The 17500-nt window shown below is 40.1% G+C and overlaps 1 protein-coding gene across 5 annotated transcripts in view; it reads right to left on the reverse strand.

The window, feature by feature from the left end:
* LOC147017500 (nuclear receptor coactivator 5-like) overlaps positions 1–17500 on the reverse strand; it is a 178887-nt gene that overhangs the window by 84830 nt on the left and 76557 nt on the right. For 2 of the 5 annotated variants that reach the window (XM_085847210.1, XM_085847212.1), the window contains 4 exons: positions 14948–15077; positions 13716–13915; positions 9240–9554; positions 6642–7630 (listed from right to left, as the gene is read on the reverse strand). In XM_085847210.1, coding sequence (XP_085703336.1) covers positions 7011–7630; positions 9240–9554; positions 13716–13915; positions 14948–15077 — 1265 coding nt within the window. In that variant the 3' untranslated portion in view covers positions 6642–7010. Of the gene's footprint in view, positions 1–6641; positions 7631–9239; positions 9555–13715; positions 13916–14947; positions 15078–17500 lie in introns of those variants that run through there. The other 3 variants (XR_015049532.1, XR_015049531.1, XM_085847211.1) reach the window with 2 other exon arrangements.

A 17500-nucleotide genomic window follows, 5' to 3' on the forward strand; every position in this document is an offset into this window, starting at 1 on the left:
TATATATATATATATATATACATATATATATAGTACATATATATATAGTACATATATATATATATATAGTACATATATATATATATATATATATATATATATATATATATATATATATAGTACATATATATATATATATATATATATATATATATATATATATATATATATATATATATATATATATATATATATATATATATATATATATATATATATATAGTACATATATATATATATATAGTACATATATATATATATATAGTACATATATATATATATATATATATATATATATATATATATATATATATATATATATATATATATATATATAGTACATATATATAGTACATATATAGTACATATATATATATATATATATATATATATATATATATATATATATATATATATAATACATGTAGTGGATATGTCGTAAGCCCTCAAATATCGCAGGTTATAATATCATGGGTTTCCACCAATTGTGAGCAACCTATTATGTTCTCATTCGGTTATGGCCGTGTTTCATTTCGGCAAATTGCGGTTTTTGAGCAGAGATGAGTTGTTGGTTGTGTCCGTATAAACAATTTCCTCCCATAACGAGCCTTTTCTTGATTCTCACGCACCGTTGTGGTAATTCGACCAGCATAAAAGAATGAAACTAAGTTTAATTATGAATCGTCATTGAACATGAAATGACATACGGAGATCCTGTAATACAAGATCTACAAGTTCAACCGTTACGGAATCACTGAATGAACTGTGGTAAATGTCGAGTCAAATATCCGTTCAAGTGTTCCCGGCAGCAATGCGCAAAAGTCTCATTCCAGTCCAGTGATCCTCTTATTGAAAGCACTTAATGTTTGGATTGAGGACCAAACAGAAAAAAAAAGAAAATGCTTTTGAGTGGACTGCTTTATGGGAGAAATCATTGCAGCTTTACCAATGATTCCACGAAGCACACAGGACTGAGATGATCCAACAGCCATCACAAGTTCTGCATACACATCTTTGTAACTTTCACCCTCCCCCCAGAGCATTGGCGTCATCTCCGAGCGAAGTCTTGTATTTTCGATTTACGGCAGAGTACAGTACGGACAATACGTAATATGTTTATCCTCAGCCACCTTGGTGTTTTGGAATAAATTTATAAAGTAAAATTCTTGTTTTCGTTCAATTTATTCTACATATTAATTCACTTGTTAATTTCAATGCAAGAATGTATTATATAAATGTTTTACATGTATATTTCAATTGTGATGCGCTTATTTCTGGCTGCTGTTGATATTTCTCGATATATTTCCTCACAGCCAAGGAACCAACCCCCCCCCCCCCCCCCTTCCCGTTGGCTTCCATGATCACAATTTTAACTATCGCGGAATTGTTCAGAAACCAAACCCCCCATGATATTTGATGGTTTGCTGTATACATGTTCAAATAAATGGCATAATTAATGTACATGATGTCAGTCAGCATCGTGTCAGTCAGTGTGCTTCTTTGATTGAATATAATATTTATTCTTTGATTGAATAAACCTCTCGACTGGTGGACAGCAGGGCAGAGACAATGTGTTCATACGGCAGCCAACACTTGTTGGTGGCAGGTCGTGCAGCAAGCGCTCCTACCAAAACTCTACTTATTTTACAGAATGTTTTATTAATTGTATTTATTGCAATTTGTGGGGAGTGAATGGGTATAATTTACTCTCATTTATTGTAAATGAACCACATTTCAGTTTAATTATGTATTAAATTACGTGTTAAATAGGCTTTCTTGACTTGGTTGAAGAACCGAACCACCATCTATAAATAGTCGATAGGAAAAATCGAGTTCCGACTTGCTAACAATTGTTCGGAACACAGCCCATTTGTAAGTCGAGGGCCTCCTGCACGACGTGTGTATATGTACGCATGTTTTATATATATATATATATATATATATATATATATATATATATATATATATATATATATATATATACACACTACTGGTCAAAAGTTTGAGAACACACCCATTTTTCAAGTTTTTACTGAAAGTTAAGCATGTTTAATGTTTCAATGTACTCTGAAATTAAACCAAAGAACAAATAAACAATTGCAGATAAAAAATAAATCATGGAATCGTTTTATTGAACAAAACTTGATCTAAATTTTGGACTCATCAAAGTAGCCACCTTTTGCAGATATAACAGACGAACAAACTTGTGGCATTCTTTCTACAATGGAAATCAAATATTGTTCGGAAAGGTCTTCCCCACACTGTTGCAGAAGTTCCCACAAATGTGTTGCACTTGTAGGTTGCTTTGCTTTCACCCTTCTGTCCAGTTAATCCCAAACTAGCTTGATGGGGTTTAGGTCTGGAGACTGTGCTGGCCTTTCCATGATTTGAAGCCAACCGTCTTGTTCTATTCTTCTAAGGTAGTTCTGACATAGACTGGAGGTATGTTTTGGGTCGTTATCTTGCTATAGGATGAACCCCTGACCAACTTGGCATAGACCAGAGGGTATTGCATGGCACTGCAAAATGCTGTAGTCACTCTGTGCAAGTTGGTTCAGGTTCAGGGTGCCAGTCACTCTGTGCAAGTCACCAACTCTGGATGCAGCAAAAGAGCCCCAGATAATCACGCTTCCTCCTCCATGTTTGACAGCTGGTGTCACACACTGAGGAATCATCCTTTCGCCTACTCGACGGCGTACAAAAACCCTGCGTGATGAACCGAAGATTTCAAATTTTGATTCATCGGTCCATAAGACCTTCTTCCAGTTTTCAGTAGTCCACTGGCAGTGCTTCATGGCCCAGGCATGCCTCTTTTTCTTATTTTGCCATCTTAGCAATGGCTTTCTTACTGCCACTCGACCTGTCAAACCTGCAGCTCGAAGTCTTCTCTTCACAGTTAAAACTGAGACTTCTTTACTTCGACCAGGGTTAAGCTGTGCTTTGAAGCTGCTGTCCTGTGAGCCACCTATCACGCAAGCTGTTGACTCTCAGAAACTTGTCTTCTGATTGTGTTATGGCATTGGGTCTGCCAGACCTCTTCCTGTCAGAGTTTCCAAGTGCCTTTTGATAGTGTCAGAAACTGTACTCACTGACACCTTGGCTTCTTTGCAATTTCTCTAAAGGATAGACCTATACTTTAAAGGGTTATAATGGTCTGTCTGTCTTCCTTTGTTAATTGTCTTTTTCTCACCATTATGATAACAATATACTACTTCCCGCAGTGCAATAGTCAACCCCCGCTTTATCGCGGTTCACCTATCGCGCCCCTGGTTCATCGCGGGTTTTCCCTTGGAACGTAACTAATTTTTTCTGCGGATTCCCCCGGTATATCGTGGTAATAATATATAAAATATAAATTATTTAAGCAATAAATTATAACGCGTGGCGCTCGACCAGTCACACAACGCACGTGACAAAGTTTCGCTTGTGAACTTCGAATAATTTCTACGTTTTTTTTCTCCAAGCCCTACGATGCCGCCCAAACGCCCTGCACCTTTCGAAGGCTTCAGGCAAGGAACTGAAGCGCCAGAGGAAGGTTCTGACGCTCCAGGAGAAGGTTAAGGTGCTCAATATATGCTTCGGGAAGGAAAAAGGTTTGCCGCCATTGGACGAGCACTGCTCGTACCCAGCACCTCAAAACCGACCAGACCAGATGAGTCGATCTCCGGCACCTCAAACCCAATCACTGCCAAACGAGCAGACCAGACGAGTCGATTTTTTGGGGAGGCGTCCATTCATCGCGGATTTTCACTTAGCGTGGGGAGTTTTGGAACGTAACCCCCGTGAGAAACGGGGGATTACTGTATTGTCCAAATAATGCTTCAGAGGGTGCAGCAACAGAGTCTGTTCCAACAGTGCTTTTATACAGACAGAGGGTTTGTAACTAATCAACAAAAGTTGGGACACCTGTAGGAATTTTTTGTATCAACTTTCAAGGCTTAATTTACTTGAATTGCTGCAGAACAGCTGCAGTTGCTAACCCATTACTTGTTCTCTGAAATTTACATTATTTTTCAGTTTTTGGCAAACTAAACTTATTTTTTATAACCTCTGGCAGTTCACCACTTAGCTTTGTACCATTTCAAGTTATTCACTGGATTTGAACTGCTTAAATTTCAGTAACAAGTGGAAAAATGGGGGTGTTCTAAAACTTTTGACCGGTAGTGTACATATATTCTTAGTTGACAGTCACGGCGTGGCCGACTTCTGGCGACATTGCTGGTCAGATTTCTGCAAACATCCTGATCCTGCACTGCTTCCCAAAACTGCTGGAGACAGCTTGGTTGCAGCCTTTTCCCCACCCATCCAGGAAAAACAAACTCTGCCTCTTCCTTCTTCATCCATTCCGAGCATGGTTGACTTCCCCAAAGATGGTTGACTTTCATTTTCTGCATGCACAATGTGCCCAAAGTATAACAGTTTCTGTTTAAACATCAGTGCTTCTAATGTACATGATTGTCTATTTTTTCAAACACTGATGTTTGTTGTTCTTGTGATGCATGAATCTTTAAACATTATTCTCCAACACAACATATAAAAAACTGTCAGTCTTCTTTTTCACTGTCCATGGCTCACATCTATACATTGCTTTGCAACAACTAGAGCATTCACCAGCCTCCTCTTGGTTTGCATAAATCACATCGTTGTCTTTCTTGATCTTGTCAATATTGACAATGTCATTCTCCAGAACATTAACAGTCTATCAATTTCTCCTCCACATTCTCAGTTCAATATGAAAACCCAGGAATATGAAGCATTTCACCATTTCCACATAATCATCTCTCGATTTGAATGGGTTTATCTTCTTAGTTGACAAGATTTTAGTCTTTTTCAGGTTTAAATAAAGACCAGCTTTTTCACTTTCGCTTTTTCATGGTCTGCAAAAGTTTCATTAATGCCTCTTCAATTTCTGCCGACAGAGTGGTATCGTCAGCATACTCTCCCCAAACTTAAGGTTGTTGATACATCTTCCTCCAATCCTAACTTGAGCCTCTATGTCATCAAGGTTGAATTTCCTCATGATGTACTCACTAAATAGATTGAACAAGTATTCCTCTTTTACAATTTCAAACCATTTTGTCTTCCCATATTCTGTTCTTACTGGAGCTACACTGCTGTGCAAAAGTCGTAGACATTTTTTATTTTTGACCTCTGACTATTTAGACGAAATACACCTTTATCCCCAATAAACCTGGTGTTGGCTTAATGGTCAAGATGGCTGGCTTAAGATCTTTGGGTCTTGGGTTTGAGACCTTGTGCCATTAAATACCACCAGGTGGGTTGACACAGCCTGTCATCCCTCCAAGGTCAGCAAAATGAGTACCAGCTTAGTGGAAACAGGAGGCATTGCATCAGCTGCACTGCCACACTCCCAATGATGCAACCGGCAGCCACAGGCTGCATACAAAATAAAAATGTCTCACTGAGGATAGCATGGCAAGGAAACTAAAACTTTGTGTTCAATGCAAATAGAAAATTGTATTCAAATAACTAAATTTACAAACAATATACCTTGACATAAACGAATAGTGAGCATGTTCACCCTTTTCCTTCAAAAACCATTGAAATTCTTCTTGGGACATTTTCAAATATTTTTGTTATAAACTTGTGGAATGGTGTGGAATGATGAGTCCGTGCTTCTTCCAAAGATCAGAAAAGTTGCTGAGATTCATTTGTACTTTTTCTTTGTCCAAATAGTCTCATACAGCTTCAATGATATTGGGGTCTCAGCTTTGAGGGTTCATTCCACATGTTGAAAGTTTCCTCTGAAAATTCCAGCTTGCCACATGAAAACTACAGAAAACTCTACATGAAAACTCCAGCTTCCTCTTTCTTTTGCAAATTATTTTTTAATTATTCCACCTGAGTGTTTTGGATCATTATGTTACTACAAAATGAAGTCTTGACAAATAAGTCTTGCACCACTAGGGATAGCAGGGAGGATTAAAAGTTTTAACTTAATTGCTACTGTCAATAATACCATCAATTCGCAGCAATTCTCATAACACCATTTGAGGATACGGATCCCCAAACTTCAATTGAACCTCCAACATGCTTAATTGTCAGCTTCAAGCGAGGCTCTTTACAAGTTTCAGTTTTTAGTCTCACATACCATCTTCAATTCGATCCAAATAACCGAAACGTTGACTCAGCTATTTAAAGCACTTTTGACCATTGTTCCACAGTTCAATTTCTGTATTCTAATACATACGAGGTCCGACAATAAAGTTCCAGACCGAGGTTTGCTTTTTTTTCCTTGACAGGTAGCAACACCGACAAGGGTTTCGTAAATGGACGTGCATCGTAACCTTCCCGTCAGCACTGTGTTAGCCGTTGTATCAATCGGTTGTGTTTTGTAGCCGTACTGGATTTTGTTAAAATTGTGTGTTGTAATTATAAGATGAACAAGAAATTAATGGAATAGAGAATCCAGTTTTTGGTAAAACTAAACGTAAGCGGCACAGACATTTTCGACAAGTTGAAGCGGGATTTTCGATGAAAATGCAATGTGTCAAGATGACATGTGTTTGAATGGGCTAAGAAGTTTGTGGAAGGGAGAATGATAACGCTCAGGAGTCTTCGAATGCAAGAAAAGCAAAAAGGTATTATAAAAAAAAAAGAAAAAGTACACAACACACACATGTATTTGAATTTTTAATATTTTGAAACAACTACTCAAACAATAACATTATTGAAAGCAAAAGTAAAATTTACTATTGTAAATGAAGTTTGGAAAATATTAACTCAGCTCAAGAGGTGGGATCTTCAACCGAAGAATAATTTTCTCCTCCATTTTCCAACAAAATGCTCTCAATGACGACACTAAATTATTAGTTTGAGCAATGCAATAGCCATCTTCATAATGAAACAAAGCAAGTAAAAAATAATGAAAGATTAAACAAATTCAAGGCCAAGTTTTGACTTGGCCCGACTCAGTAAATCACCTCACAAAACATCGAAACAACCAAATTCCTGAACAAAGACTTTGTTTCCGCCACACATCTATCCGCCTAGTAACGAGGATATGGATAGCTCACCATGCGAGCACCAGCCGAAGACTGAGCAGCATTGTAATTTGATGCAGTTGTGGTATTCACGAGCTGCGATAGTGCCGGCGTGCTCTGGATCAGTGTATCGAGAGCTTTTTGCACGTGCGGACTATTAAAACCAAGACCCGGTGGTTGAACGGCACCACCTGGTTGAATTGCACGACCAATGGCCGACGACGGATACGCTCCTCCGGGACCTTGGATTGACTGTTGCGAGAGCTTCAATCGCGAGCCACTGTTGTGATTTGATGCAGACGGCTGGCCAGCTGGCATGAGAGGTTGCATTCGTGACATAGTATTGGCGGTGGACGGTGCCATATTGACTGCAGGGGATGCTCTAGCCTGAGCTGCCAAGTTAGAGCTTCCAGAGAAAAGGCTCAGGATCTTAGACTGGAGTTCAGCCTGTGGTGGGGTGGGTGCCGTGGGAGGCACGAGGTTGGTGCCACTGCTCTTAGGTGCTGAGGTGGGCGTGTGGGAGGCAAAGGCAGCCTCAGCACTAGAGGGGGCCGTGCCAGCCGCAGCTGCTGGGGAAGGAAGCAGGTTGGCCGAGCTTGACAGTGATGGCACATTATTGGGGACGCCTAGTTTGACACAACAGGAATAAAAGGGCATGAGGAAAGGCATTGCCGAGAATGATAGCATAGCAGAAAGCAACGACATCCGAAGTACACAAATAATGTATACCAATGTTTTTTTTTGTTGTTGTTGTTTTTTTATATTAAATAAATACAAACGTAATGAAAATTGGTTGAAACAAATCTAGTTCGTAGCTTTGTTTATACGCTTCTCTTGCGGACTGGATATCGTATAAAAATATGAAGATATATATGTATATATGGAATCTTGTTTGTCAGAGCAATGAAACATATTTGGCGTTTGTGTCGGTGGCACAAATATGCCATTTGAAATGAAACGAGGATTAAATCGTTTTGAAGTCTTCAGAGAAAACATGTGCAGAATAAAAACAAAACAGGAAACAATGATTTAGCTTCAGCGTGGCAGAAAAAGTACAAGGCTCACGCATATAAGGGAGCTGTGATTGATAATTTAGAGACGAAATAATAGCGGTGGCAGTGAAAATTTTGCCGTTTCCATGAAAGCGCGTATAGTTATAATATGGAAGACGACAAAGTAGAAATGAAGTCAACAGAGAATCTTAGCATTTTCATCTGTTGCATATCATTGGCACAGGACCAATATAATCGTGTCCTCGGATGTTTTTGATCATTTTTTGGAAAGTGGAGAAAGGCACAAACCCTGCCCCCCCCCCCCCAAACAAAAACAAAAACGAGTGATTGGAAGAAAACAATTTCACCAAAAGTCAATATTTAAGTTCTTGAGATCAATCCCCCAAATCTAAATATCAATCAATATTTAAGACCTGGCACAAAGTGGTGAGGACTGCATATTGGAATACCATCGCATTTGTGTCTCCTTTGAAAAGAAAACACTCAGAGGAAACATTTTTTTGACAGCTAAAAGCAGGTATTGCAATCCAATCAGAGGAATAAAACGTGTGACACTGGTTGAAAAAAAAAATAAAAAAATCAGAGAAGAAACATAAATGCATGTCATTACGTTTCATGGTCAGGTGAAGAATAACCTTGAGGCATGCCTCATGAAAAGTGCGTGTGTTCCAATAACCATGTACAAACTTAATAGAATTGCAAATTTGTTTGAGGTAAAACTACATTGATAGAAGTACATATAATTGTGGCATCCCTTGCTATAGATGAAACCAAATTGGAGGTCAGTTGTTTCAGTAACGCCAGATGAAATTCCATAATCGAGTCTTCATATCAAAATAAGTAATCACAGGAAGGCATTCAAGCCAATGATGGCCATGAGGGAAAACAAGTTTGAGGAAACAGCAATGAAAATAAAAACACAGTAAGGCACTGTTTGAGGAAAACAACAACATACCAAAATGAATCACACAAACTGTGAATAATGGTTTCATAACAACAGGGTAATCAAATCCACTACAAAAAAAACCAAATAAAAAAAAAAAAAATTCTGAAAAAAGTATTACAATTCCATGCAACAGAACCTCCAACTAACCCATTTCAATAAATATATCAAGACCTCACCAGTTCTTGATTAACTTACATTTGTAATACCTGCTATTATCCAAAGTCAATGCAGATTATGTTGGGAAAAAAAGCGAATGCATCTCCACCTCAGACTCACCTGTGTTGAGAGAATGCCCAAGCAGCTTCTCCTTGCGAAGATGAAGGTAGTCGACCACGCAGTCGATCTCCTCCACCGTGAGGTGTTTCCCATCAACTACCAAGAAGAGGAGCGCACGAACGGCAGGCGGTGCACGCAACGTCTCCTCGTAAGCCCGGGAACGCTCGCGCTCACGCTCCAGCATGCTCTCTGCCATGGATGCTGCTTGACGTGATGCAGAAGTTCGTTCCTCATCACGCACACCAGCCATAAGATTCTCAAAACTGACTGACACCAGGCTCAGGGCATCGTCCAGTGGCATGTTACGGTGCTCTGCTAATGAAAACACCCCGCAACGCAAGAGCAAACGCGGAAAATAAATGAATGAGAGAACAAACAATATCAAACTGTTTTGCCGCATCATGCAGACAAAATAATTTACTATGTTGATCTTCTCATGTAAATTTCAGTGATCTTCTGCCATTGACAAATCACGAAGCATTCTTCATGGAAAGCCATTGAGGCTAGTCATTTCTGGAAATTTGCTCAAACAGGATCACTACATTTCCAACTAGAATGGCAGAAATCATGATCATCGTTGGCCTTCATTGCAAAAAATGACTTTATCCATTAGCGTCTGAAAGGTCACACCTTCAACCCAAACGATGCACCACCTTCCCTCTACCTCGTCCCGCTCAACGATAATTATCTGCAGTCATAACCTTAACTTGCATTGTTATGTAATCAACACAAAGCAATTTATTCAAAATTCTGAATCATAGCGATTTAATCATGTCTTGATGCTACAAAGGGACAAGCCCGTTTTAAACGAGCAGTATTTTTTGAACGCAGCCTTTGGTAGGGTTGACAGGAGAGCAGAAAAATAGTGCACAGACTCTTGGGTATCTTGGCTGTTTGATTCCAAGTCAGATTACAAAATGTCATATCGCCATCTGACAAGCAGGGTGTTGCATCAATAACTAGAAGGCACTCGGTCGAGAGCATACCTCCACCAGACTGTACGGTTATACGTTTTGTAGCCCAATGATAGGCCGGAACTGCATCCAAACCTTAACCTAAATCTAATCGGCTTGTTCTGGCCACCAACAACAACTCATCCACCAAGTCTTGTCATAATTCGTCCACAGCTTTTTAAATATCACACTGTAAAGTTTTTTTTGTCCCATATCTCAATGGTGAAGATTCACTTAAGAAATTAAAAAAAAAATTCTCATATCCAGATCTGGATCTTCCCCAAAATGGAATCAATTTTTTTTCCTGGTCATATACCCAGACTATCCACCAGGTTTCGTCCGAATCCGTCCACATCTTTTTGAGATATCCTGCTCACACAGACAGACAGACAGACAGACAGACAGGGGTGAAAACATAACCTGCATCAAACTTCGGTGGCGGAGGTAATTACACCGTCCTTCAAAGGAGGGGTTAGTCTGGATGCAACATCAGCTGGTGTATGTTAACATCCCACAGTGTTTTAAAAAAAAAAAGAGGAAGCCATCGTCTTCTGGTACCCAAGCCAAATTCCAAATTTCTGTCTCAACCTCAAGAAGCCCTCTGTGACAGAGGTGCATAGTCCTGTGCATGGTCAATTATGAGCCAATAAATGTTCACAACACATCATGATAACCAATGGTGCTCCATAAGGATATGACTTTCAATTAACTTTTGGGAAAATTAAACATAATAATAATAATAATAATAATAATAATAATAATAATAATAACTCCTGCAGTGCTAGTTATTTTTGGGGGCATTAACGGGCCACAGCAAAACGATTTTATGGCTGCAGGAGCACCTTGAAATGTTTGACTTTTTTTGGAACATGAAGACTATCATCAGTATCTGAGTACAGTAAACTAAAATGGAATAATCATGTGACCTATCCAAATTAACTAATCATGAATAAACTCGTTTTTGAATCAACTGTCACTCCTGTCCACTACCATCCAACCATGCCCCACCTCCCTCCCCCCCCCCCCAAAAAAAAAAATAAAGGAAAAGGAAAACACATGCACATAGCTAAGGGAACATCTTGCTTTTCCAAAATCAAAGTTTAAAATGAAGAGGTGAACTAGTGTGCCACAACAACCAAAAAAATATATATCCAGAACTAACAAGTGGTCTTCATAGACATGACATCATTCAAATATGGAAATGAATTGCTTTGGGCAAAATGGTGGGAATCATGTGCGAGCACAGACTGTATGATGAAAAAGCCACTTCACTGCTTTTCAAAGAATGTATTATGGCCTCTGTTCCTGTGGGGTTAATCTGCAAATGTGATTCGCTCCTGCCACGAACGGGAAAGCAAACTGGCAAAGGTAATTTGCGAAGCATCACCTCATACCGGCCCCACAACAACTTCCCTTTCCACCACAGTAATGTGAATGGGTTTACCATTCATCATCGAATAAATAATGCATTCAAGCAGACAGCTTATCAAAATGTCTCACACGTTGCACAGCTTACTGATGAGCACTCACACAAGTGTGTCAAGGGGTGCATCAAGTGTTCATACAGGTTGCTTCATGCAAAAAGGTAGGGGATGTAGGGAAGGGGCATCCAATTTGAAAACAACGCAACAAAAGGGGTCCTTTATAAAGTTGATTTAACATTGACACACACAGACGGACACCAATATTTTGCACCACAACCCCCAATACCCCCGACTCCTTTCAGCCTCTGAACTCTGACCCACCCCTCCCCCCTCCAAAACTATTCCTTTCTCTCCCTCATTGGCCCATGCATTCTCTTTCTCCCATTAATTTTTGCCTCTCAACAAAAGTCTTCCCATCCCAAAACGCACACATGTGGCATACTCCATTCTGTAAATAACAAGATGGCCCTAAACTTGTAAAACATTGTTATGCAAGAGGCACCAAGTCCAGGGTTTGCATCAAGGACATTTTTAAAGGCAAATTTTACATCACAAGTATTTAGAGTGTTTTCATAATATGTAACCCATGATTAAAAGGGATGATTTCAATGCTGTGGGTATAATATAACAAAGTTTATCAGATGAGCCACTTATGAGTAAAGCACAATTAAATAAAGCAATATTCGTGCCATACATTCTCATCGAACAGCAGAAAAAAATAATGAAGAGCAGATGAAAGATTGTGTGCCTTGATCTATGCTGTCTTGGGAGGGCAATTTAATTTCGATCAGGCAAACCTTAGTCGAGAGACCGAGAGATGAAACAATTGACTGAAGTTTGAGAGAGAGACAGAGAGAGGGAGAGAAACACAGACCGAGACTGAGATTAAAAAAAAACAAAGTAAAAGGTGCAAAACTGAAAACCATTGTTTGGTTTGTAAAGGGTTCAGAAAAATTAAAATAATTAATGATCAAGGAAGCATAATCCTATTTTTTGAGACGACAGACAAGGTGTATGAGATCTCATGCTATTGACTACAACACAGTGGAAGAAATTAAGAGTGGTCCAGGGTGAGTGCGAGAGGGTGGTACCAGAAGGAGAACATGGAAGACACAAAAAAAATCACTTCCTGGTTTAACATGGCTGGTTATAACGAATGTTTGACGCTTCTCTTTTAACAAGGGACAACAGGGTGCAACTAATTATCTTGGAATGTTGTGTGAGATGCACTAATTTTATTATGCAAGAAAAGGTGCCCCCACAATTCTGCACTTGGGAAAACACAAAAGGTCACACATTTGTGTATTATTTCTGCAGATACAAACATTAGAAAACTGTTGGCAATTAAGTTTATCAAAAGCAATTAATTGAAGCATTTACATTAGTTTTACATGTTATGATAACTTGTAGGAAAGTAAAAGTGTTTATTCCAACAATGAATGTCAGGCAAAGTGCAAAAGCAATTGTGAAATTATGTACAATGGAGTACAAATGTAAGAAGAAAAATAGGACCGTGTATCCTGAAGCGCATCTGGATCAGGGGCAATAGTCACTAAACCGCCCCCCCCCCCACAAGACCCTCTTTGACCCTGATATTAATGCCATGGACAAACTTTAGTACATCACAGAAAAGAGCAAATACCTATATATTTGTTTTCTTAGGGGGGGGGGGATCAAACCTCCCCACCATCCATAAACCTCCTTAAGAGCACAAATTTTGACGTGGTCAATACACCGTTAGACATTAGAAATGAAGGTTGTGGCCAAGTTTCATCAAAATTATGTGTTTGGTTCAATCCACAATGACTGAAGCGTTTACAGGCTCACTGACTGACTCACCCACAGACACTGCTCGATCGCACAATATCCACCAGATTAAAGTCCAGGTGAGCTATTGGAAAAATAAAATAAAATAGAAAAACAAGGCGCTGCCATTGCCAAACAGTAAATCGTACACAAAATATAATAAAACATATGTAGCAAGTAAGATATCGTTGATAATAGCATGAGTTGATAAGGTATATTAAAGTGCTTTCCTCAAGGGAGCAGATCAAGAAACATAAATTATAATAAGATGAATCAAATCTTTAGGAACTAACCCTGCGCAGCACCATGCAAGATGCTGACGTTGCATGACCGGAAGACTTCGTGCTGTACAGTGAGTACAATAGCAAAGGGTGACTTTCCACGGGTCACATCATCCATTGCTTGCTTCAGTGACACCTCACTATTGAGGAAAATGAGGTCCACAGAAAGTCCAAGTTCCTGAAAGCGTCTTCCCACCGACTCTGCATAACGCCTGAAGAGAGACAGAGACAGAGACAGAGACAGAGATCGATCATTTAAACAGCAACAGTTAGTGATATTTTCCTTGTCCAATCTTAGAAAGTAAACAAAAATGGTGACATAGTGACAGAACAAAATGTGCAACAAAGAGCTGAAGCAATGAAACACATTACAAAAAGTACAAGTCAAATAAATATTAAAAAAAAATATTACAAGACAGACATTCAATGGCTATTAAACTCATCCAGGAAAAAGGAAGGGCATTCACAGACAATAAACAAACAAACAAACTAGGGTCACTCAATTGATGGAAGTACTGATGGAAGAAAACCAAAAGGCCAATCACTATAATATTTCTAAATAAAATAATAAAACCCAAAACCCAGGCTTACTGTTAATCACAACATCTTACTTCCCTTTTCTTCCACAGAAATGCATCACCAAATAAATGCAATCTCACTCTTTCGAGAGCTCTAGAAAGCCTATCATCTCCCATCATTTTCTATCTGAAGCTGTTATATTTTCTGCCTTCTCATCTTTTCCCCTGTTCATTCAAACCACCTGCATTGCATCCAGTTGCCAACTCCAACCAACACAATGTCACCATTTGACACTTCCACCATTTGTCTAATTGCTCTTCAATGATACCACATTTTGTGTTTTAAAATAGGGCCATAAAAAGAGAAACTGGGAGAGAAAGAGAAAGATAAACTGGGAGAGAAAGACAAAGAGGAAGAAAGACTTCTTTAACGGCCTCAATTATTGCCACGTTCTTGCGGGGTTGGCTCATGAGCTTTAACGTGTTGAACCCAAAATTGAATCAGTTAATCTTTGTAGTACAGTGCATACATGCACCAACATCCCTTCAGCAGTTCACAAGTTATCACGGTAACCAGTCTGCTACAGATGCACAGGCAGACAGACAAACTGAAACCACAATACCTCTTGGTTGCAGAGGCATAAATAATCATTGTGAGCTTTCAAAAAAAATAAAACTAGGTACTATTTTGTATTGGTATTCATAGGGAAAGAAAAAGTTCCACACGTGAGTTGTTTGTTGACAATAACAATGACACAATCAACAGGCCGAGCTGCCTCCAGTTTTCGCTGAAACTCTTTGAAATACTCCTTGTAGAGCTCTTTTCGCCGAGCAGTCTCCCATCTCCAAACATCACCTGTGAGGATAAAAATGTTAGAATGAATGTCTGGACAAAGTCGATTATACCCCCAGATGCATATACATCAGTGAAGCCTCTATTATCTTTAACTAGTATGGCCCGTAGGGGTGGGCCCGTAGGGGCGTAAACGACGACTGGATTGGGGCATTATTTCAATTAGATCGGACCAACCGTATCATAAATGGCCATAACTTGGGAAACATACTCAGGTCCCCAGCGTCAATTGTGACGTCATATCAAACGAGCATAAGCCGCGCTCTGCGCGACATGTTGGGGTGGGTGTGTTTGAGAAAGGAACTGATGCAGAGTATCAGTAGTAATTTTACTTTAATGCAGTAAGTGGAATATGATTTCACTGTTTCAGAACCATTTTATTTACTTTTTTTGTACCATGCACCTCATATGGTCTTTGAGATAATGTAAGCCGAATATCACGTTACTCGAGCGCAGAACAAAGTCGAAGAAAGCGCGACACGAAAACACAAACTCGGAAATAATATATAAGAGGAAGAAGAATTGTGACGCCCCCTCTCTCTCGACCCCCCCCCCCGAGTTTCGCCCCTCCTCTCTCACCCCCTCCTCTCCCCTCTCTTGAATTGTGACGCCCCTCTCTCTCGCCCCCTCTCTCTCACCCCTAGTCTCACCCCTCCTCTATTCCACCTCTCTCCCCCCTCTCTCACACCTAGTCTCGCCCCTCCTCTCTCCCCCCTCCCCCCCCCCGAGTCTCGCCCTTCCTCTCTCCCCCCTCCTCTCTCGCCCCCACTCTCATCCCCCCTCTCTCGCAGATATTGGTCGACAGATAAATGGCCGTAACTTGGGAACCGCTCGTCCGATTAATATGAAACCTCGAAAAGGCACATCCGCGGATCCCCAGCAATATTCCTGGCAAGTTTCAATCAGATCGGACTGTCAATCGTGCAAAAAAATAAATAAATAAATAAACAAACATTAATTGCGACGTCATTCGTGACGTTATAGCACCGTGTCTTGTCATTGGTCGACAGATAAATGGCCGTAACTTGGGAACCGCTCGTCTGATTGATATCAAACCTCGAAAAGGCACATCCGCGGGGCCCCGGCAATATTCCCGGCAAGTTTCAATCCGAAGAGGAAGCATTGTGACGTCATTCGTGACGTCATAGCACCGTGTCCTGTCTGATGGACAGACAATATATAGGTCGTTATTGGTTGACAGACATTGGTCATTGTATCACGTTATTCTTTTTATTCAATTATTGTGCTATTATTGTGTACTGCCAATTATTGTGCTATTATTATTTTTAATATGCTGTTGTCATTATTCTGAGAAAAAAATGGCATGATAAGGTGACAAGGTGGTAAGGTGGAACGACACTTCAACTGCCATATATACACCTTTTCAACACTGAAAAAAAGCAATAAAATGGCCGTAACTTGGGAACCGCTCGTCCGATTGACATCAAACCTCGAAAAGGCACATCTGCAGGGCCCCGGCAATATTCCTCGCAAGTTTCAATCAGATCGGACTGGCGGTTGTCGAGAAACGGCGGTCGCAGACAGACAGACACACACACACAGAGATTGCTGGAATTATAGATAGATGTATTGCATTTGTAATCAACTTGATGGTTTCAAAAAATGACTTTTAAATTATTTTTATTTTGTATATATTTATCGAGGCTCGTAGAAGAGCGAGCACACAGAACATATAACAAAGGGAGCAGAAGACAAGAGGGGTGGGAGAGTCAAGCACAAAACAGTAGGGAACAAAGACATTAGGAGATTTGTTGAAGGGATGGACAGGGTACACAGGGTAAACAAGATGGACACTACAGAGACTTTCTTTCAGGAAGGAAAACAGGGAATTTGAAGGAGGTGGGTTTGGGGCGGGTTAACGGGGGAAGAAATTATCATGGTTTTGGATGGGGGAAGATATGAGATGGTGGTGAGCAGCAGTTTTGAGGACCTGGAGGGAAGAGTGGGATTGAAGAGTGTGGGAGCTTGTTCCAACAGTGGGAAAATGGAGGAATGAAAGCATGAAGGTGAGTAGTAATTCTTGATTTTGGCAGTTTCACTCGAAGGGGGTTTCTGGCAGACCTTGAGCACCCTCAGCTTCATTGCAAGAAATACCAATGATTGTAAAAGCCTTGGTTTCCACAGCGTGAAGCAGAGCTAGGTGTGAGGCAGGAGCACCAGCCCAGAAGGGAGAGCAGTACTCCATCAGGCTGCAGATGATAGCTTTGTTTGTGGTTAGGAGCTCAGATGTGCCAAGGAAGGACTTTACATGACAGAGGATGCCCAGACAGTGACTGACTGGAAGACAGCTTGGAAATGTGGCTTTCCCAGGAAAGATCATTGCAGATAGGGAGGCCCAAAAGCTTGAATGACAGAACCTCAAGAGGATCATTGAGAAAGTAGATAGGGAGGGGTGGGAGGGGGGG

Source organism: Eptatretus burgeri, chromosome 11 (assembly GCF_056783735.1).
Source record: "Eptatretus burgeri isolate ZD-2024b chromosome 11, Ebu_testis_v1, whole genome shotgun sequence".
In the NCBI taxonomy this organism is placed as follows: domain Eukaryota; kingdom Metazoa; phylum Chordata; class Myxini; order Myxiniformes; family Myxinidae; genus Eptatretus; species Eptatretus burgeri.